The 22,624-nt window shown below is 51.2% G+C and overlaps 2 protein-coding genes across 4 annotated transcripts; both read right to left on the bottom strand.

The window, feature by feature from the left end:
• Positions 1-485: 485 nt before the first annotated feature.
• Positions 486-13,076, bottom strand: Tgm1 (transglutaminase 1). The gene is given in 15 exon segments (XM_051195673.1): positions 486-880; positions 5,060-5,196; positions 5,556-5,716; positions 6,043-6,324; positions 6,426-6,579; positions 7,023-7,111; positions 9,282-9,385; positions 9,518-9,656; positions 9,974-10,148; positions 10,517-10,624; positions 10,738-10,856; positions 11,212-11,460; positions 12,345-12,533; positions 12,697-13,027; positions 13,029-13,076. Coding segments are annotated over 15 exon segments (2,496 nt in total). The 5' UTR covers positions 13,062-13,076; the 3' UTR covers positions 486-654.
• Positions 13,077-16,019: 2,943 nt separating this feature from the next.
• Positions 16,020-22,104, bottom strand: Rabggta (Rab geranylgeranyltransferase subunit alpha). Of its 3 annotated transcripts, none has more exons than XM_051195654.1 (17): positions 22,038-22,104; positions 21,744-21,793; positions 21,503-21,613; positions 21,028-21,152; positions 20,670-20,857; positions 20,223-20,426; positions 19,611-19,694; positions 19,442-19,524; positions 19,252-19,353; positions 19,042-19,147; positions 18,895-18,946; positions 18,675-18,763; positions 18,481-18,569; positions 18,273-18,389; positions 17,320-17,433; positions 17,006-17,093; positions 16,020-16,248 (listed from the first exon to the last, which is right to left on the bottom strand). In XM_051195654.1, the coding sequence occupies exons 2-17, from the start codon at positions 21,744-21,746 to the stop codon at positions 16,100-16,102; spliced, it is 1,704 nt and encodes a 567-aa protein (XP_051051611.1). In that variant the 5' UTR covers positions 21,747-21,793; positions 22,038-22,104; the 3' UTR covers positions 16,020-16,099. The 3 variants fall into 3 exon arrangements, with proteins under 3 accessions (XP_051051611.1, XP_051051610.1, XP_051051609.1); XM_051195653.1 differs by having other exon boundaries at positions 21,940-22,046; XM_051195652.1 differs by lacking the exon at positions 22,038-22,104 and having other exon boundaries at positions 21,744-22,031.
• Positions 22,105-22,624: the final 520 nt, after the last annotated feature.

Below are 22,624 nucleotides of genomic sequence, written 5' to 3'. Positions count from 1 at the left end.
CTGTTAATTTTCAACAATGAACATAACTACTTCTATAAAAATTCTTCAAGATGTTTTTCTAGTACAGGGGCTTTAAGCATACCAGACAAATACTCTGCCCATCTTCCTGAGCTATATTCCCAGTGGTCTTTTCACACTTGATTTTGACACAGGGGCTCCCTAAGTTACCTAGGCTGACCTTGAACTCAGGCTGTAACTCAGGCAGGTCTTCAACTTTGGCTCCTCCTAGTTCCTAAGCAACAGGGATCACAAACCTGTGCTATCAGGCCCAATTAATTCAAGAAATTTAAAAATATATTTTGGGCTAGGTATAGTAGCCATGAAACTAAGCAAGCTTTATCTCATAGGTGACTGAGATGGCACTATTACCTTCCAGTCACAGTTCTCAGAACCAGGTCCTTCAAGAAGTGTCACATAAATTTCCAGCACAGTGTGACTCCTTACTTCTTGGCCTAGATTGACAGGTATACTAAAAAGCATCTTCATTAAAAAAAAAAAAACAAAACAGTTTATTATCAGCAAAGGTGAAGATCGACTGCCTCCCCAGGTGCCCCAGCCTTCCTGCCTGGGCTGGGGAGCTACTTTGTGGTGGCCCCCATGTTGGGGCAATGTCCTTGCTCATCTGATTCCAGTCCCATTGCTCTTGGCTCAGGGCTAAGCTCCACCTCGAGATGCCATAGGTATGCTTTCCTCTAAGCGACTGTCACCTCCAGCATCTGAGAAAACTCCACCTCCAGAGGCTGGGGCCACATCCACTTGGATGACACCATGTACTTGGGAGAGCTGTGGGCTGTCCAGGCTGGCAATGAGCTGTCGGGGGCCTGGTCGCACAGGCACAAATGTCTGGCGCAGTGTGACGGTCTCATTACCCCCGATGTCCCTGTAGACAGAGACAGTACTGATGAGCCTTGAGTAACTAAGGGTAAAGTCAAGAACAAAGACTGACCAGAGTGGCCAGGAAGAAAAGAGCAAGAGGTGGAGCCAACCAGGCATTTCTGGGTTCACCTGGAATCTACACCCACAACCTGGACAGAGCCTCCGCCCCAGGCCGCCTCCACACCCAGCTGCCTGCACTACAATCTCCCCAACACCTGGCCTCCTTCATTCCTGCTCCCACCTGGACAGAGACTGCTGAGTGATCCACAGTATCCACTGGCAGCAGCCCCATGCTCCTGATCTAAGCCACCCCATCTCACCAGGGTTTCAAGGCCAAGGGCACTTTAGAGCAAGACCTGGAGACCCAGCAGGGATCCCAGATGCTTTCAGTCTTGCCAGAACAGCAAGCTAAGGAAATGGGCCACAGTTGTCTTCACAAAGAAGGAACAGCTTAACAGCTTCATGTACCAAATCAACAGAAGGATGTTGTTATCCAGGGAAAAGGCTGTCCCAAGCATGGACAATTGAGGTTTTTGTTTATTTGTTTTTGTTATTTTTGGTTTGGTTTTTCAAGACAGGGTTTTTCTGTGTAGCTCTGGCTGTCCTGGGAACTCGCTCTGTAGACCAGCTAGCCTTGAACTCATGAAGATCAACCCTTGAGGGATGTAGTTCACTTCCCAGTGATTAGCAGACCTCTGCTTCCTGGGTGCTAGGATTAAAAGTGTGTGCCACTACGCCTGGTGATAACTGACATTTTAAAACTGGTGTGTGTGTGTGTGTGTGTGTGTGTGTGACAGAGAGAGAGAGAGAGAGAGAGAGAGAGAGAGAGAGAGAAAGAGAGAGCTCTCCTTAGGGAACTCTGAAAATATATTCCCAGACACCTCTGGAAATCAGGATTTCACTGGCCATCTCACCTTTCCTTTAGTCTGCTAATCACTGGGGAGTGAACTACATCCCTCAAGGGTTGGGCTTCCTAGGTGCTTACTGAAAGAGAAGTCAACTCCCTTAACCTGACATGCAGGCTCATTCTGACTCAGCCCCCACCCGGCACAGCTGCATCACCCCCACCATTCTTCTCTGGACCAGCCCCATAGAATATCTGTTCTTGCCCAAGAACCCACTGCCACTATGGTCTGCAGGGTTGATGGTGCCTGCCCTGAGCTCCTAGCCAACCCCATCCCTACTCTTTCTCCAAGTCCAAGCTCATACCATTGCCTCAGCAAAGGCCCCCTGAGGCCCTCCTGTCCCCAGGAAAATTAACCTTTTCTTTTTTTCTGGGCTCTTCAACCTACTACTTTATTCTTTTACTTATAGGATTTTTTAGAAAGGGTCTCATGTAGTCCAGACTAGTCTCAAATTCATTATATGGCCGAATCTGGCCTTGAATTTTTAACCCTTGAGTCTCTGCATCTCAAGTACTACAATTACAGGTATTTACCATCCCACCTGACACACTGCATTTTAAATATGGACATGGTTCATTTATATGAAGTCAGTTCATGACTTTTAGAACATCTCCTGATTCTTCCTAAGTCTGTACTTCTGATTTCCAGTCCAACCCATGCCTGCCTTAGGGTCCCCTTCTGAAAATGAGAGTTCCTCTGGGTGAAGCACTTAGCTTGGAGGCTGCTTCTGAGGTTTTCCAGGACCAGTATGGTTTAAGGCAAAATACTTCTGTGGTCCTCACTTGCTGGTTCATAAGAAAGAATGAGTGCAAAGTAAAACGAGGTGGATGGATGTCATGATAGAAAGTAAATTAAATCTATAATTCAACAGGTTATGCTTTGACTGGCTATACAGTTGTGTTCTTTTTTCCCACTTCTCTATTGATGGAAAGTTAAGGGTTTCTTAGCCTTACAATAGCCTTCAAAAGTCTATTTTAATAGAGTTGTAGTGTTTCAGTAGTTAACCTTTAGATTACAGTCACTAACACTACCCCCCCAATAAAAATCCAGCTTCCAGTTTCCAGGTAGGAATGTCAGAATCTTCCCTAGACTTGTTCTTATAGCCCAGGTGAGGGAGGCCCTTGCCACACCCCATTCTTGAGTTTAAGCTGAGAGCAAGTCAGCTGCAAAAGCTGGGATGTCCCTTAATTGCTGGTTGGTAATGAAACTCTTCTCGGCAGTAGACATCTCAGATCGCTCTCCTCCTCCATCCCCCTCCATCCCTTACAGGCAGGTGCACGTGCCTATGTCTCCCTTGTGGTATGCATCATTTCTACATAATATAGAATGATTGTCCACCTGTTTGTTTTCCTTGGTAATTGATTTTAACTCTAAATTGCTTCAGCCTTTTCCCTAAAGTCAAACCTACTCTTCAAGAATGGACACCATTCTCAATTTCTGAGATGGTTTTTCCAGAGGTCCTGAGTTCAATTCCCAGTACCCACATGGTGGCTCAACCATCTGTAAGGAGATCTGGTGCTGTCTTCTAACTTGCATGGATACATGCAGGCAGAACACTATATACATTAAAAAAAAAATTGACATCAGCCACTAAAGGTTCAGAGAGTATGATTCCGGTTCTGGGGGAAATTCCCAAGAAGTTCCAGCCTCTGTGGTGACGCAGTCAACTGGAGGAGTGAGTCCTGGAATGTTTATTAGGTGGCCAGTCACCAAACTGGGGTGGCACACCTTGTGGTATAATTGGGCTCCATACCACAGCCTTTGATGTGTAAATGAGAGGCAAAGTAATACCCATCTTGGAATCTGATATGTCCCCTCGAGGCTACCATGTGTCCTGAAGGCTCTCTGCTCTAGGATCATAGCAACCAAGATGCAGCAGAGTGTCCAAGGAAGGCCTGTCAGATCAGACATCACCCAGGTCTTACAGAGGAGACCTTGATTAAGACAGTGGGATGGGTTGAGATTGCCAGGATGGTATCATGCAAGCCCTGTACACAAGAAAGAGGCCAGCTCTCCTAGCACCTAGCACTGTGAACCTGTCCCTCTAGTGGGAGCAGCTCAAGAGTCAAGGGCCTGGTGAGCCTGGCAAGGGTGTATGCCTCTAGGAGCCTAAGACAAGAGACCCCTTCCTTTGTGATGTGAATGCAGCTGAGTGATGTCTTAGACCCTGTCATCTGAGGTGCTGAGGACCCTTGTGGGGTCTGCTTTGTGCTATCAAAGCCTCTGAGTCCCATGCTAGGCCAAGAACAAGACCATAAGCTCATCTTTGGCCTGATAACAAAAATTGTAGCTACCAGCATAGGTATGAGGGGAAAGGCAGGCTAGGTGGACCCTCTACCCACAGCCTCTCTCTTAGAACAGGACACCCACTTCTGTCAGGAGAAAGCTGGTTTTAGAAGGTCCTCTGCCTTCTCCTTCCCTCCATGCTTTTCCTGGGAGGGATGGGCAACAAGTGTCTGTGCCAGCTGACAGCAACAGGCACAGGAACATGACATGAGTGCTATGTGCCCTCCCTGGGCCCAGTGCCTCGCCCAATGGCGATCAGATCAAGCTGGCTGAGGGCCTGAGAGTCAGGGCTCACTTCTCTCTGAGAGATGCTCCTCCATTCTCATGGCACAGACCATGCAGCAGGCCAAGCATCTGGGCGGTTTGTGCCACGGCAGGGGAAACAGAGCCTGCCCTTATGAGCTATGAGAAGAGGCTTCCCCATTCATAAGGTGGGACAATGACAGCAACAATTAAAAACTAACCAGTACTGGAGACTGACTTCCCACATGCTGGACTAAATAGCCCAGTGGCTTTGTTATCTTCACCGCTGTGAGCCCACAGCTTAGATGAATGAAAGCACCTGGCCAAGGAAACCTAGTCAGGAGCAGTGGGGCAGGGGCTTGAACTAACTCTTTAGAGTTCCCAACTCTCCTTTAATTATATGATGGTCTCTAATGTACTTTAAAGGGCCTGCATGATCTCCAAATGAGATAATATTCCTGAAAGTGCATGGTCAACACTTCCATATTTGGCGAATGTTAGGGATGGGCTGCTAATGATCCCATGTGAGCTTCAGCTCCCTAATTAGAAGGTGAGGCAGGCAGGGACAGTGCAGCGGCAGGCACGCAGCAAGGCTTGCGCACTGGGCTGAGCTGGCCTGGGTTGCCAGAGGTTGCCAGCTGGCCCCAAGCTGCTCTGTGGGGTCCTGACCAAAAAGAGGAGCAAAACTTAGGCTCAGGGCTGCTTGGAAGAAGGAAGGGTGGCAACAGAGTTAGAGAAGTCAGACTCACCCAACGTTGAGAACCTTGGGTCTCTGTAACCCAGAACCTTCGAGCCGGAAGACGACGTTGGTGAGGGTGATGGGCAGGGGGTTCTTGAACACAATCTGTACTTCACATTCCTGGCCAACTACTGCTGCTCCCAGCAACTGAGGGAAACAATGATCGGACCCTTATCAGAGACCCTGGCCAGACATGTAGGGCCCATACTTTGCATCCAAAGGAAAAACAGAATTGAAATCTTGCCAAGACCCACATTTCTGTTCCTGAGGGAAACCACCTCAAAAATCAGGGAGGAAAACTCTACATTCTACAACTTTAGGCAGCTACAGAATTAGGCCTGAGAACCCATTTTACAGATGAGGAGACTAAGGCCAGGTCTTAGTCTCCTAGAAGGCTCTTCAGGGCAACTTGCTTCAAGTTTAGTGTCCTCCCCTTGTTCATGACTTTCCTTAGCCTCAGGCTCTTGATCCCTATTCACCCCTGGGTATCAGAAAGTCACACTCACCGTAAGAGAGAGGTCTGGGGTACGCAAACGGAAGGTGTGCTGCTTAGCTAGTACCTGCCCACTCTCCTTGACATGGCCTGAGACATTGAGCAACATTGCCCCCTGGTCCACAAGGTGGGGCTTGTATTCCTTGTAGGTCACAGGCATGGTCACAGAGTCGGCTGGGAAGAAAATGCATAGCAATCACAGGCTATCTTCCCCAGTTGTACCCTTCCCAGATGTGTTCCCTGTTGTCATAGGACCTCTGTGTCCAAAGCTAGGTGCTTGGACACCTAGGGGCAGGACTAAGGATGGAGCATCATCAAGGGCCAGGGAGAGAGCACCACTTGGGAGTCAGGACTGGAGAGAAAGCATTATCCGGGAGAGGACTGGGAAGAAAGCACTATCCGGGAGGCACAGATGGGAAGGGAGTGCCGTCCAGGGGCAGGGCTGGGGAGGGAGCACTATCTAAAAGGCAGAGATGCAGGACTAGAGAAGGAACACTTACAGGCTCCTGGGGCTAGTGCCACTTCCTTCTTGGTCTCCTTGAAGGTAGGCCCAGTGACACCCGTGTAGTAGGTGACAGAGAGGTAGAGGTGCAGCTTTACGGTGCGGCGGCTACTGCCCCGATTCATCAACACAACGCAGACGGCCAGATCCTGACCCATCACAGCGTCCTGGGCTTCCACCTGCATGGCCACATCTTCAGCAGAGTCCCGGGTGGCATACACATTGGGTTTGCTGCCATGAGCAGCAGCCTTCTCCACAGCCTTCCGCTCTGCTTCTGAGCCTGGGGGTTGAGGTGAAAGGTGAGTTGAAGGTATTGCTGGGGCAGGTCAAGGCTCTGTAGGAGCCCTCAGCCCGGAGCTGGCTGGGCTGGGAGAATGCTACCTTCTGGGTGCTTATAGATGTGGGTGATGTCCTCGCGCATGTTGGAGCTGATTGCCTTTGTGACAATGAGTGTGCCAATGGCTTTTTCCTCCACATACACAATCTTGAAGCTGCCATCATCCTGTCGCTGCCAGTAGACCTTATCACTGTTCACCTGTGGGAGAGCAAAGAATAGCAGGACTGAGTGGGCCAGAAAGACAGGCTTGACCCCCAGGCCCTCTTCCCTCAACCCAGGAGCTGCAGGCAGGGCCCAACTAGGAGAGTTTCCAAACTGAACTAGCCATAGTCAGAGAGCAGGGAGCAAGCTGGTCTAGGAGGCTCCTTGTAGCCCATTTTGGCATTAATAACAGTTTTCCCTTATGTTTTACAACTTATGAAGCAGCCCCATATCCATTATCTCTTTTGATCCTGAGTACAGGAAGCAAGGCAGCCACTATTATCTTCTTTTTACAGTTGAGGAAACTAAGACTCTAGAATGAGTGACTTGCCCAAGGTTACACAGCTAGACAGTCAGCGGTGAAGTCAGGACCAGAAGACGCAGGACAGAAGAAGCCAGGGCTCTGGTCTCTGGAGGAGGCACCTGGAGCCCAGCCTCACCTCAGCAAAAATGAAGGGCGTGTCATACTTCATGTAGACTAAGCCATTCTTGATGGACTCCACAGAGCAGGGACCACAGCAGAAGATGCCTGGGAAGTGAGGCAGGTGAAGGGTCTAAGGAGGCCCAGAAGAGGGGGTAGGAGTGGGAGGAGCCAGTAGACAGCCTGGCTAACAGCTAGACACAGCAAACCAAGCTGTCAGCATGCTTTGCACTGGCTGGCTGCTCTGTCCACCCATAATTCTCAGAATTCAGGACCTCCTCCCCTAGTTTTCCATCACAATCAGTTTGGGGCCCATAATGGCTCTGGTTGGCTCAGGGAGCAGTATGCAACCATCACTATTTCAGAAGCACCTTGGCTGTGCAGGACACTCTGACCTCACTGGGAAGTGAGAAGGACGGTGGGGAAGAAGAGACTGCCCTTATTGTACTCAGGAGGGTTCAGAGAGGGGAAGAGTTGGCTGTAATAGGCTGGTTGGGACCTTAAAGTGTAAACAGGAAGTGAGGGCTACCCAACAGGAAAGAATCTTAACACCTAACGCTCTGGCCTCCCTTTTCAGACAAGGGAAACAGGCTCAGGCAGTGAGGTAGCTGCTAGCATCTTATAAGACAGCTGGAAAAACCTTCTATTCCCTGAGCAGCTGTAATGTTGTAGTCCTCTGATACATGGTATCTACTTAATCCTCCCAACCACACCATATGGCACACACACAGTACTGTATATAACAACACAGCACACCAAGGTGTGCTTGCCAATATCACTCATCTAAGAAATAACTGTGCTAGACTTATGTCCTGGCCATCTACCTGGAGCCCCTGCCTGACACCTACCCCATTACTTCTTAGAGCTGAACCAGAGATCAAGTCTCCTAGTACACTGCAAACATTGCTGGGTTCTGCAACCCAGGACCCCTTTTACATAGATGATTGCCAGGGAGTAGTATGGGAAGTGGTCAGGAGAAGAATGTCTACTGTAGGAAGGTGGACGTGGACCCAAAGCTAGAGGGAAAGGGTGCTGTGTGAGAGCAGAGAGGACATCAGGGGTCACTTCTATGGAGAAGTATATGTAGACATAGAGAAGAGATAAGCAGCTGACAGGTTGTGTCACCCCGGGACATGTCTTAGGGCAGGGATATAGAGCTATCTCCTTTGAACCTGTCTGAGCTCTGAATTCTGTATACTGTACATGAATGCACTGAACAGGGGAACAAAAGGAGAACTAGGGTTCATTCTTCTGGAGATCCAAAGTCATTCTATCTCTAAGAGTCACCATTTACTACGTGTCTCATTGGCACAGAATTGGTCCCAGATAGTCTTAAGAATTACCAAGGGAATTTTTGAACTCGAGATTGAAAAACTCAGGGTGGTGTAATGACATCTTGTCTTGGTCTGGCGAACTCATTTAAACCTCTGCCTTCAGTGTGGAGCTCAGGAGACTTCCTGAGCATGCTAAAGGCCCCAGGTTCAAAACTAGGGCAGGCAAGAAATAGACACACCCATCCTTGGAAATTCTGATAGATCAGTTTTGATGATCAGGTTTTGGGGTGGGAACCCCCAAAATATAAATTTACTTTAAAAACACCTAATAGCTGGACATTGGTGACATATGCCTTTAATCCCAGCACTGGGGAGGCAGGGCATGTGGATTTCTGTGAGTTTGAGTCCAGCCTGGTCTACAGAGCTAGTTCCAGGACAGGCTCCAAAGCTACACAGAGAAACTCTGTCTCAAAACAACAACAACAAAAAATCTAATAGAAAATAAATAACTTTTACATCTTATGTTATTCAATTCTATACTGTCTTCTCCTTCTATGTACATATTTATTACTTACTTATAACCTTTTCTTCTTGTGTATGTGTGTGTGCATGCTGGGAATTGAACCCAAATCTAATTATGATTTTTCAGACATATACATAAGTATATGCCCTTTAATTAATTATTCTAGAATATATAAGTTAAAAAGCAAGTAAGAATAATTGGCTTTTCAGGGGAATACTGAATATTCTTGAATCTTTTTAAACTTTTGATATATCTGAGTATATTAATCATTATAAATTATAAAATAAAATTAACTTTAAGAATTAAGTCATGTAGCTATATAAAGAGAGGGAAACAAACTAATGGCTGCAAGGTGGTTCATTTGATAAGCTCATGGGGAGAACTGGAGGGTTGAAGGTCTTGGCTCTCCTGCCAAGTCCTGGGATAACACTCAGGAGTTTGAGGAGCTGTCAGGATAGGGTCCAGGCAAGGACTGCCTTACCACTGCTGGTCTCCTGGGGTGTGGCATCCACAACTTGCCACCCATCAAAGCCTGAGGGCAGATCTGGCCTCTTCATCCAGCAGTCATTCCACACATGGAAGTTCCTACAGGGGCATGGAGGGAGCTCTAGGCCTGAGGTTCCCATTCAGGTCCTCCCCAGTTCCCATCCCTACCACAGTGCAGCATCCAAGCCTCAGGTGATCTTTAGGACCAATGGCGGGCCACCCTGGGCTCACCAAACAGAATCATGATTCAGATGCTCAAGTGGCTTCATGTTCTCGTCAAAGTAGATATCCATAGTAAGGGATGTATCTGTGTCATGTGCAGAGTTGAAGTTGGTGACAGTACGAGTAGCAAGGCCCAGGCATCGCAGCACTGTGGGAGAGCCAGGGTTAAGGGCTGGGGCAGAGCTGGCCACAGGCAGCTGAGTTTGCCAAGCTTCAAGGGACCACCATAGTTAGGGCTCAGACTTTGGGTTGCAAAGCAGCTTGGGTTACAAAGGCACCTGCTTGGCTTAGGCCCTGACTATTGCTTCTTCTTTCTCTCCCTTAGGCCTCTCTCAGTGGTTAACACTAATTAATAATAATTAAGGCTATTCTATCATCCACCCTTAGTGGCACCCTATCCTGTAGCCACAGCTGGGCTGGGCAGAAATGGAACCCTTCCCTCCTTACACCCATTCCCTCTACTACCTGTGGTGGTAACACCAGCAAAGACCCAGCATTGGCCATAGGGGACAGAATAGCCAGTGCGTAGGTAGCTAAGCAGGATCTCCACGCTGCCCACCCATGCTGAGGGGTTGGTGCCTCGAGAGTAATCGCCAGTCCAGTTCCCAATCAGTACTCCATTGTCATCCAGGGAGTTCACCTGCCCAGGGAAAGATAGGGTGTGGCTGGATTTGGGGAGGTGCTCAGGATCTTCTGGATTCCCTAACCCCTAACCCTGCAACCTCAAGAACTAGACGTCAACCTAAGCCCCACCCTCCCTCCCCCAACACACCTGCCCCCCACACCCCTTGCTGTAACACTGGAATGTGAACAGTGGGTGTGCCAAGCTTGGGGTTTGGCCCCACATTCCAAAGGAGCTGGAACAAGAAGCATGAAAGGTGGGGTGGGTACAGGCAGGAGAGGGAAGAAGAGAATAAAACCCCTTTCCCTTAATACCCTCTTCAGGGACAGGGGTGGGAAACCCAGAAAGGAAGGGCAGGGCAGGAAGACAGATACAAGGGTGCTCACCATGGCTGAGATGACCCGGCAGACACTGACTGGGTCCCCACGGCCTCCATATGGCATCCCTCTCCGATCCAGGATGTACAAACAGGCATCCAGCACCCCATGATCAAACTGGAAGGAAGGAAGGCAGAGGTGACCATAGTTCCTCAAAGTAATGCTCAAACCATAGCATCCAGCTCAGTCCCCCGCTTCCATTGAGTATACAAGACCCAGCCCAGCCATACCTGGCCATAATTCCAGGTCCGTTCACCAATCTGTGCTTCAGTTCCATAGTAGATTCTTCCAGACTCATTAAGCACATATTCTTGCCTCCAGTCCTCATGGTCCACATACACTAAGTCCTCTGTATCCCCAAAAAAGCACATAGCAAATTCTATCCATTTTCTTCCTGGGCCCTACCTTCCCCTTAGCCAGGTCTGCAGAGCTCATATCCACAGGGGGAAGTTGGGGGGGGGTCTCTTCTAGCCTGACAGGACTTCTGACTCTAAGGAAGGATGCTGAGAAAGAAGATTGGCTGTGGCCAGGGTCCTTCATCGGAAGAAGTAAGGTCTTTTTTACAGTGGGTCTCCATCTCCTCCCCTGGACAATGAGGGGGTGGTGTGTCTTTGCCTACGACCAGATGTTCAGGCACCCACCTGGATCCTAGGAAAGGAAGCCCTAACCTACTTGCTCTCTGCTCTTGACCCCAGCTGGTTTACCTGGGCACCAGGGGTTGAAGAGGATGTAGATCTCATTGCGGGGGTCAAAGGGCAACTGGAACTCCCCAGCCTCAGAGCGTGTGCGGACAGTAAGTTGAAATTTGCCAATGATGGCATTAGGGGAGGTATGGACGCGTAGGTTTAGGTTGTGTCCACTGGCCTTGGTCACTTGGGCCTTCCAGCCATCGCTGCCCCCTTTGCCCACTGGGATGATCACGTGGGTACCTTTGCCCACCTCAGGATTGTTTCCTAGATTAACAAGATCAGCATTTAGGCAGAGAGAGAGAGACACTTCGTTCAGCCCCACCCAAAATGTCTATGAGCCAATTTGTATGTCCCTAAGTAGGGTTACCACATCAGTCTGTGACAATCTCCTCAGAGCAGCAATGGTGGCCGCCCCATGCTCTCCTGCGTGTCAGGGCAGAGCCCCAATCTGACATCCCAAACCTGTTCCCCTGACAATGAACTCAAGTAGGGAGGGGATACTGGGGCCACTGTCACCCTCTGACTTCCTCACTGTCTCACTGGACTAAGGGAAAATTAAGTTGAGTCCATTTGCCCCATAGGAACGCTCCAGATACCAAAGGGCTGTGGCCTGCTCCCTGGGGTCACAGCTTCTAGAGCCCAGAGCATTTCTGGAGGTGGTGGGGGTACCTGGGAAATTAGAGGCTGGGGTGTGCATGGCTGGGCTGTAATCAAAGGGTAAGGAGAGTCGCCCGCCCCCAGCAGCTACATAATCACCAGCCTCAGCGGTCAATTGTCACCAAGCGACATGGGGAGGGAGGCACCTGCTTTGGGCCATGGCATGGAGAGGCAAAGAGACAGACACATGGGGGCTAGGGCAAGGAACAAGCAAGCCTCAGGAAGAAGGGCACACAGGGTCTAGCCCGAAGAGGAAGTGCTGTGAGGTAGATGCCCCTGGAGGCTTGGGGAAAGCCAGCTGGGGGGACTGTAGCACCAAGTCCTCCCTGAGAGCACCACTGGGGAACACTGAGAATCTTGCACCTGCCTCTTTTGGCAGAGGTGAGGAGTGCCAGGGAGGAGCCTAAAGACCTCTCTAACCTAACAGTAGCCCTTCCTCTAACAAGCCCAGGAAGCCCAGGGCCTTTACCCTTCTCCTTCCCCCCACACACCGATAAGAAGTTCAAGGGCAATGCGATCAGAGGACTCATATTCCCGGTTCAGGACGAGAACCATGTGGAAAGGCTGCCCACGGCGCAGGATCAGTTCATCGTACTCAAACTCATCTGTGTGGTGCTCTCGTCGGTTCTGGTCCGAGCGTGAGCACAGCAGATCCACGCCAGTCACAACCAGCATCCCCTCTGTAAGGCCATATTCCTGGGTCAGTGAAGAGTCCACAAGGAGCCTAGACCTCCCGCAGAAGCCTTTAACCCCCCTCCACCCCTGCTGCTGCCCCGAGATGCCAGGATAAATCTTAGGACCCATTAAGGTTGTTCACCTCCCTGCTAAGGTGGATAGCCTCACCTCGGATAGTGCCATCTCCAGCTGCATTTACAGTACTGCCCCGAGACTCAGGTCTCCGGCCACCCCGAGAGCTGGACCCTCGGCTTCTGGAGCCAGAAGGTTCAGGCCCCCAGTCATCATCAGCCCTGTTCCCGCAGGAGCAGCAGCCACAGCAGCGAGCCCAGAAGGAGCGGCCTCCTCCTCGGCGGGAACGTGAGCGTCTGTCTGGCTCTGGCTCTGGCTCTGGCGACGGAGTGGTGGGGGGTTGCCAGGGGTTGCCACCCCAGCGGCCCACGTCTGAGCGAGGACCTTCCATTGTGCCTGCAAAGAAGAGCCAGGAATATTCTAAACCCACTCAGATCTCTTAGGATGCCCATCCCACCCATCCAGAAACTCTTCAGATAAATTGGTTCAGTACCAGTTAGGTGACTGAGATAATCTTATTCTAACCCGGAGATGCCCCAAAGACCCTATACTGTAGTGAAAAATCTTCTCTTTTTCACCTTTGCTATAGACACTCTCAAATCACATTAAAAAAAAAAAAAAAAAAAAAAAAAGCCTTGCGGCTCCATCTGAGGGAGTAAGTGAACAGCTCCAAACCCCAACCACTATACTGGTCCCTTTAGAGGTCCAGCCTCTAGGACCATTCAACAGAGTTCATCCCGTAAAGACAGGTAGGTGGCTCGGGGGCCAGAGTCCCCCACATTCCTCACATCAACGCAAACTTCAGCAGAGCTGTAGAATGGGTACAGCAGACTCAAGCTGAGAATGGCCCCACGAAAACAGGGACTCAGCCCACGGCAGCTACGCACTGAAGAGCCTGCCTTTCTGAGCTTGGGCTTGTCCCAAAGGCGACGACCTGCTGTGGCTCAGCACCGAGGTGGATGCTAGAACCTCTCACCTGGCAGCGGTGTTGGTGATGGCACCACTGGGTCCCGGGCCCGGGTGGAGCAGGTCAGGGCGTATGGGACGGGACCAACAGGCTGGACGCAGCCACGCGAGTGGAAGGTGTAGGGCGGGCCGGGTAAGTGGTTTATGAGGGGAAGGTGGGCGGGGCTGAGCTTCTGGGAAAAGGGGTAGGGTGGTTGCTTCATCCTTGGTCGGTCAAGAGGCCAGTCTCTGGGGGCTGTCCCCAAGTAGGGGCGGGACTTTCTCCTTTCTAGGAACTGAGATCATGCTAAGGAGGGGGGTCGGGTCAAGTCCTGTCAGACCTGGGGCTGAGGTGGAAATGAAAGGTTTTCTGTGATGGACCTCAACACCACCTTGATTCTTGCCACACCGCGGGTTCAGAGAGCGTAGAGAGTCCTGTAGTGCAGATTTATTTCCAAGCAGGAGAGGCTTACTTTTGCTCTCATAGCCCCCTGCTGCCAAGCTCTCTTGTGGTACCCAGCAGGCTTGGCCTTGTGGAACTGGTCCCTGGGCCTGGAACTCATTTTCACCAGGAAGATCCCAGTACCCCAGGCTGCAGACAGATGACATCAGCATCCAGGCCCTCAAACTGGCCCCACCTGCCAGTCCCTGACCAGCCAGCTATACCAGATCTTCTCCCAACCCTCAGCTCACTGCACCCCCCCCACCTGTCTCCTCCCAGCGGCTCCACAGCCCCCAGGATGAGTAGCTGGCCTGCAGTTCCCTAAGTTTGAGATTAAGGTGGGTCACAGGAGGCCCCATCTTGTTTTCCCCTCCCAGCTCGGCAGTTTAGGGAAGGCGTAGGTCTGAATGGACCAGGGCCTTCTCTCCAGGCTACCTAGTATCCTTCTTTCACTGAGTGTCTTGGCTACTGGAGGTGAGCATTGTCCCTTATTTCTAAGATTCTTCTTGGGAACCCAGACAGACAAGCTTCAGGAGCCTACCTTCCATACTTCCTGACTCGGGGAGAAATAGCAGAGATGTTAAGACAGCCCCAAGGCAGAGAGGAGCCAGGCCTCTTTCGGGAGGCTCTCCTTGGGTCCTGTCCTTGGCACTACTGGCCAGAACAAATTACTCTAACCCACCGGCATTCCAGCTCTACCGATGGGACACCAATCAGAAGATAGTGAAAACAGGGTTGGCAAAAAAGACCCAGAAGCAGATGTGGTAACAATCTGTTTGGAAATGTAGCTTGTGCAGAGGTATCTCGGGGAATAGGAACAGAAGCTCCAAGATCTACACACACACACACACACACTGACTTTCTGGGTTGTTGTGGAATGGTTTCACATACAGCCCCCAGGCAGATCTTGAACTCACAGCAATCCTGCTTTAGACCAAGTGCTGGGATTACAGAAGAGGGACAAGAGACCAGGTGTCGTGTGGGGTTCCCCACCCCCATTGATCTGGCAAGCCCTGGAGCCTACCAGAGGTTTTGTGCCACTTCCAATACCGTCAATTTACACCAGAGGAAATCAAAATTCAAGGTCGGTATGTGGCGGGTCAGCCAAAGGGCCTCACTGTGAGATTGTTTTGTGTATCACTTTGGATACGAGAAGAGGTGGGGCTTCAAAGGGGCAGGGTGTGTGAGCAACGGGAGCCCAAGCAGGTCCAAGAGAGCCAGGAAAATGCTTGCTTTGCCAAACTCTTCTTTTAATCAGTCATCCTCTCTCCCACTAAGCCAAGTTTGACTCAGTGCTCTAACCCGAGCCACTCCCTGGAGGCCTTGTACCCTGCAGCTTTCAAAGCCAGAACACAGTGAGGAGCAGTGTGGGTGCATCGGATAGGCCTCTGTTTAATTGGTTTCTATTAATACAGAAATAGGAAAAGATGTTTAGTATATGGCTTCAGCATGCAGCTCAGCAACCCTGGGGAAGTCATTGAAGTTTCTCTGTCAGTTCAAACATTCGAATCATCTCATCCCTGAGAGCATATGAGGATCAAATGGGATCAAGTATTCCTGAGGGCCTTTCAGCCATAGACTGTAATTCACAGGGACCAATATTAATTGCTTTAATAGGTTGGGGCAAGGTGCCCTCACACATTCTTCCTGGAACTTGAGGTCTTGCACCTACTCGGTTGTGTATAAAATTAGAGTCTGAAAGTGGCAGGAGTCACGGGAGAAGTTTGCACGCTCTCCTCCAGGTAGAGATAGCTGTTCTGAAGCTCAGCCCAAAACAGAACCTGATCCCAATGCCTATCCCAGCCTCAAGCTTGGGCTCAGTGCCAGACAGCCCCAATCCTGGAGGTGGACTCAAACCCACTTCTGATCCTGACTTTACTGTAAACACCTAGGTTCTGGCTCTCCACAATAGGTAGCAGCACATCAAGAGTATCACTGAAGAGCAGACCCACACCCCAAGGCTCTTCCCTTCCTTTTCTCAAAATGCACAGTGGTGGTAACAGAGGTAGTGGCATAATGGTAGCAGTAAAGGTAGCCTGGCAGCCTGGAGGGGTCTCTCCACTCTTTATTCAGTCCCAATAAGTTAAAGGGTAAGGGTGTGGGCAGGTCCTCCTAGGTGAGGATACTGCTCACAGAGGGCAGCATTTCAGTCAAACGCTCCAAGATGCCCCCTTCTTGGCACAGTGAATTGCCCTGCAGGTTGAGGAGGACTAGCTTGGGGCAAGAGGCAAGAGGCTGCAGTACTGCGGACTGATGGAGGCCTTGGGGCAGGAGAGTCAAGGAAAGCTCAGTAGTTCTTCCCCATCCCATTGCCTGTTACTGGACACCCCCCAAACCACAGCCTGCTGCTTGGAAGCACTTTTTTTTTTTTTTTTTTTTTTTTTCGAGACAGGGTTTCTCTGTATTGTTTTGGAGCCTGTCCTAGAACTAGCTCTGTAGACCAGGCTAGCGTTGAACTCACAAAGATCTGCCTGCTTCTGCCTCCCAAGTGCTGGGACTAAAGGTGTGTTCCACCAATGCCTGATGGAAGCACGTTTGATGGTCTCTTACCCATGTCCCTGGAGAAAATACAGCTCTTAGTAGAGACTGTAACTCTCTGGCTAAAGAGGGGGTTGTGGGAAGCAGGGATCATCAGGGAATGTGGACGGCTCATACTACTCATAAGGGGCTTCCTGGTGGAAATGTGGGTCAGAGGTGCTCTAATCTCCCATCTTCAAGAGGAGTCAGAGTTCATGATTTTCAAAAAATAGGGAAATTCCTGATTTCTAGACCCTAAGAATCCAACAGGGTGCCTATCTGTGAACCCTGGCTTGAGGAAGTCACACTTCACAGAACCCCAGAGCAAAAGCTAATAACAGCCCAGACAGTCTGTCCCAGGCTATCATCTCCCGGGGCTCACCCTGCCCAAGCCCTCTTTCCTGCCCTGCCTTGAGATGACCCTGTCTGTGTCTGCGGTTTGTCCCTCTGTGGCCTGCTCCTCACCCTATGAGCTAGCTGTCTGCACAGATGGAAGGATACGGTTATTGCATAGTAACAGCTCCTGTAGCCGGGGAAGGTTGGCCACGCCATCCAAGGACTCGAGGGCATTATCACTGGCCTGCAGCACCTGAGGAGCACAGCATTGAGGAGACACAAGGTCAGATGGGCAGCCTGAGACTGGTGCATGCCATGGGGAAGCCCCCCAAAGTAACCAGTTTAGGTGCGTGTGAAAGCTCACAGGGCCAGGCTGGGTGGTAGAGTGGGCTGGGAAAGCAGAGCCGCAGGGAGTAGTGGACATTGCTGTGACATGGGCAATCTTCTGAGTGGACCTCAAGGGAGGAAGAACACTTTACCTCAAGACAGCGCAAAGCACCCAGAGCTGGGGGCAGGGCTCGGAGGCGATTATGTGACAGGTCGAGATGAGTGACCAACAGCAGTTGCTCCAGATGGCAGAGCACTGTCAGATCCTAGGAGTGGAGGACGGGGTGAAAAACTCAGCAAGAGCTAGATCTTTAGCCACCTAGAAGACTCTTGTGAGAGGCTAGCAGCATATAAAAAGCAAATAGTCCAATGCATACGAGCATATGCCACGTCAGGGATGGGACAGAGAAACAGTTATGGTGGGGTGGCCAGCGGGAGCAGACGGGGAATGGGAAAGGGGAACCTCACGTGTGGATGGGACAGAGCAGAGTGGCATGTCCCACAGCACATAGAGAAAGTAGGAGTGGGCCTGTGGCGGCCTGCATCGATAAGGTAGAACCAATTTGTTAAAATGACTAGGAAGGCCAGGTGGTGGTAGTGCACGCCTTTAATCCCTGACTCAGGAGGCAGAAGCAGGAGGATGGAGGCTAGTGAGTTCAAGGCCAGCCTTGTCTACAGAGAGAGTTCCAGGAAAGCCAGGGCTACACAGAGAAACCCTGTCTCAAATAAACAATTACTAGGAAGGACTAGAAACAGAAAAAGTGGAGCCTGGAAGGCTTCCAGAAATCTCTAGAAACTTCAGGTTTTAGGTTTTGGGGGCCCGGATCCAGGGTGGGAAGCATGGGAAGACACATGGATCGTGAAGGGGCCATTTTTAAAGTTTTTGTTTTGTTTTGTTTTGTTTTGAACCCAGGGCCTTATATATGTTAGGCAAGCAATCTACCAATGAGATCTATCCCTAGCAAAGGAGTAGGCCAAAAGAAAAGTGATGGATTCAACCTGGTGGGGAGGAAATGTCTGGGAAGGCGGCTGTGATGGGGGTGAAGGCAGACACAGAAGGCGGCAGGCGGAGCCTATGGGGAAGGAGCGGGTGCTGAGCCCATACCTTGTGAGCCAGGTGCAGCACACGCACCTCAGCATACTCCATCCTGAGGACACTGTTTTCCAGCAGGAACTTGCTGCGCAGATCATCCAAGTAGGCTGCTCGCATTGGGTCCACAGCCTGGTGAGAAGAAGCAGATGGTCACAGGGGTCAGCTGTCTTCTAACTGCCTACTGGGCCTCCCCTGGCCTGTACCCCTGGGCCCGACTTGCTTTGAGGGTATGGAAGTATTGCAGTGTCTCTTTCTCATAGAGGAGGGGATCCAGTGCCCGCATCAGTAGGATGATGGTCAGCAGGCACCCTGGGGAGAAGGCAGAGAAATCTCTACAGTGTCTTGAGACCCCTTCCTCAAGGAGGCTCCCTGGGCAGGCCTCCTCAGCGTGGCTCCTGGGAGCTGGCTCCTCACATTTATTCTCAGGTTCCAGTTCCTGTAGCTCCTTACACGATTCAAGCTCAGACTGTAGCACTGTGGACTTCTCCACTGACAGCTCACACCTGAGAGTGGGCAGGTTAGGGAGGGTAGGCTGCCCACAGCCATGACCCCCACCCCCCACCCCCGGGCCCAGGCCTCCTGCCCCAACCACCCAGTGTCTAGAGCCTTCTGTCCTTGGGCTCCTTCTCATCACCTGAACAGCTGCTCATCAGTGGCTGAGTCTCGGCACCAGCACTCCTGGTGGCCTAAGGGGAAGGGCAAGTAGTAGGATGGGGCAGTGTGGGGAGGGAGAGAGAAGGCCGAGAAGCCTTGCAGTGAGTGGAGTTTTAGACATCGTCACCTTTGAAAAGCACACACTCCTTCTGGGCATCACTTGCTGTCCAGATGACACGGAATGTGTGCTGGGGCAGCTGGTCACTGAGACAGGCGGTGGGCAGGTCACACAGCTGGCAGAGCGGGTCAAGGAGACATGCTGCCTCACTAACATTTTGACTATCCCACCCAAGTCCTGCCCCAAGCACTCATCTCTGCCCCATCAATTCTGGGATACCCAGACATGGCTGGGCCGGTTCCTGCCATCTGGAGTCCTCCATTCCACGCTCAGAGGTGCCTCATCTACCATGAGCAGCAAGGTCCCCATCCTGGAGCCCACCTGCCATGGGGGACAAAGAGACTCATTAGCTCTAACAGCCTCAGACTCAAGAGTTCCATGATGCTTTTAGTAAAACCATTTGACTTACTGTTAGGGGACGAGAAAAGCAGACTGACAGACAGGCCTCATCCCGGCTCACATGCAGGCAGCGAAGAACATCTTGGGGCTCCGCTGGGGAGAGAGACGACCTTGGTTTGCCTTAAATCTTCTTCGTGTTCTACTTAGTCTCAAACACCCACCCTTTCCCCACTGCTTACCCCGACCCAGGAGCCAGCGGTGATAGAACCAGGCACTCTGATCATTGGGGTCAGTAAAGAAGGCATTCTGCACCAACTCCAGCTCTGTGGGGGCCAGGGAGGCATGAGGTTGGGTCAGCATTCAGGTAGGATCCTAGACATTCCAACAGCTCTCCAGCCCCGAGTTTCACTTGTACCCTGGCCTTACATGGGAATCACATGTATCAAATTTTATTTTTCCCATCAGATACCTGAGCTCCTTGTAGCCAGGAACTGAGTGATAGGTACATCCCAAAGACCAGTAAGGAGCTCAGTAAGGCAGGCTTAGAACAGGGTTGGACAGGCATCAGGACTGCGGAGGAGCTGCAGAAGCCTTGCCAGGAACCTCTAGGCCAGTGGTTCTCAACCTTTTTGATGCTGCCACCCTTGAATACAGTTCCTCATGTGTGGTGAGCCCCCAACCATAACATTGTTTCCATTGCTATTCCATAACTGATTTTGCTACTGTTATGAATCATAATGTAAATATCTGTATTTTCCAATGGTCTTAGGCGACCCCTATGAAAGATCTTTTGACTCCCCCAAAGGGGTCTCAACCCACAGGTTGAAAACCACTGCTCTAGGCCCTCTTACCTTTCAGCAGTACGTTTTCAGGGAGGCGTCCCTGTGGGCCAGAGTCTGGCTGGGGGTGCAGCTGGGGCAAGAGGCAGGAGCGGTAATGCCAGGAGGAATAGTTGGAGAAGTTCCGGGTGATGAGGCTATCAGTGAAGGCTAGTTCCTCTGCAGGAGCTACGGCAGCCTGTGCAGCCACAAATCGTCGGTAGTCCCAGCAATGAACTAAGGGGGTTGAGGGTGGGAACCTATCTCAGATGCAGGACAAAGAGGAGCTACTCCACTGATAGCCCCAGAATTGCCTCTGAGAGCCCTAGAAATACTTCAGGGCAAACCCATACAGGCTGCATCCCTTTCAGCACTACCACAGTGGATGTTGGTGCTGGATCCTGGATACCCCTCCCACTCTGCACCAGTATCAGGATGTGGGGCACATGAAGATGCAGGCACAGGACTGTGGGCACTTACAGTTCCGCTCATCGACTTCGAGGAAGCGAGCACACAGTTCCAGCTCCCGGGCCCAGTTGGGCTCAGGCAGGCGGCCTAGGAGCCAGGAACGGTGGTGCCAGGTGCCATAGGACTTAGGGTTCACACGTAGACAGCTCTCTAGGAAACCTAGCTCTGCCTTCACAAGAGCATCCAACTCCTCAGGGGACCTGTACCACAATAGAAAGGGAGGTTAGAGCCTTTCAACACCCAACCACAACTTCTCCCTCCCTTCCTGCATCCTTCCCCCACCATCCTATCTCCATGCCCCTGGCTACTCCATTCCTCCTCCAGTTCTGTACCAGGCAGGACCAGGGCAGGGACCTGAATCACTACATACTTCTGGGTTTCTAGCTGCTGGAGCACTTCTCGGCGACAGTTCCAGAGGGTGGCAAAATCAGGGTTGGCTCCCAGAATCTGGCTTGTCAGTTCTAGCACTGACTCGTCCAGCTCGCCAGCCTGCCGCTAAGAAGACAGGTTACAGGGTCAGTGACTACAGCTCTAGGCTAAACATTAAAACTCAGAACCACCCAATAGTGGCTCTATGCAACAGGTAGGTACCATGCAACCCTTGTACAGCCTCATAGGTATTGTTTCATTTAATCTTTGCAACATGCTTATGCAGGATCTACATTTATTAGCTCCATTTTACAGCTGAACAAACTGAAGACAGTAAGAGTTTCAGTGACTTGCCCAAGGCAACACAGCAACAGCAGACAGAATTCAGATTTGGATCCCTGCGGTTTGACTCTAGGGGCAAGCGTTTGGTCTCTGTGTTTGGTCTTAGGGATTGGGGCTACCTCTGAGGGCCCCACCTTCTGAAAGACAGCTTGAGTGGCTGATTGGTAGAGCTTCAGCTTCTGTTCCCGTTCTAGCCTTTTGGCTTCTGCCTGCTCTTCGGAGGTCTTCACCTTCAGGCGCCCATGCTACCGGGATGGGTAGGGGGGATACAAATGCAGGTTGTCTTCCCAGGGCAGACTTGCAGAAGCCCCACAGAGTCACGCGGGGTGAGGGCGTGGGCATGCAGGGGCAAGGAGCTGCACTCAGGGATCTCACCATGGTGTAAGCTCAGCGTCGGGGACAGGGGAGGGGTCCAGAGGCTCAGTCTGCAGAGAAAGATGTCAAACACGGAACCCCGCCCACACAACCCCGCCCCTAGGTGTTTTCCGGAAGCTGCCAGCCGGCCTGAGCAAAGAACCTCCGAGTATGAAGAGGTCCTGCGGCTGGAACTGCGAGGTCCGGAGGCACTCACCACAACCCGAGCTTCGTCAGGCCGGGCCCTAGCCGAGGCACACACCGCGTCCGGGCACTCCGCTCGTCCCGCACCCCCTCCCCCGCGGACGAACCCACCTTCGCTGGAAAGAGGTGTTGGGACGTGCAGCCCGGCGCTGGCACCGAGTCCCAGCCTGGCTAGAGAGGCTCCGCGCCGTGTGATGGGAGGCTCTGCGCCCCCTGCAGGCTCGGGGAGGGAGCTGCGTGGGTGTCATCCAGGTTCTTGTTAGCGCCCTGGAAGGAGTGTGTGAGCTAATATGTGCCTGACATGGAAAGGCTTCCCGTTAGCAACTCAAACTGCAGCCTAGTTGAAGAAGTTTCCCCAACAGCCCGACACCAGCGAATTCTGGCTGTTCTCTTAATTTCGTCCACATTAGTGGTTACTTTTGGGAAGGTGATGACACCCAAATCTCTAGCCCAGATGTCCACAAGCATGATGATATGATAATAATAATTATATATATCAGAATACGTATGCATTGGCATATTCAAAAACCCATTTGAAAAAGCCAGGGGCTATGGTGGTGCTTGTAATATCAGCTTCTCGGGAGGATAATGCAGGATGGTCTCAACCTTCCGAACACTTGCAGTTTCTCATGTGGTGTTCCCCAGCCATAAAGTTATTTCATTGCTACTTAATAACTGTAATGTGTTACTGTTATGAG

This window comes from Phodopus roborovskii, unplaced genomic scaffold (genome assembly GCF_943737965.1).
Source record: "Phodopus roborovskii unplaced genomic scaffold, PHOROB, whole genome shotgun sequence".
Classification (NCBI taxonomy): domain Eukaryota; kingdom Metazoa; phylum Chordata; class Mammalia; order Rodentia; family Cricetidae; genus Phodopus; species Phodopus roborovskii.
This window is presented reverse-complemented; position numbering and strand designations above follow the sequence as displayed.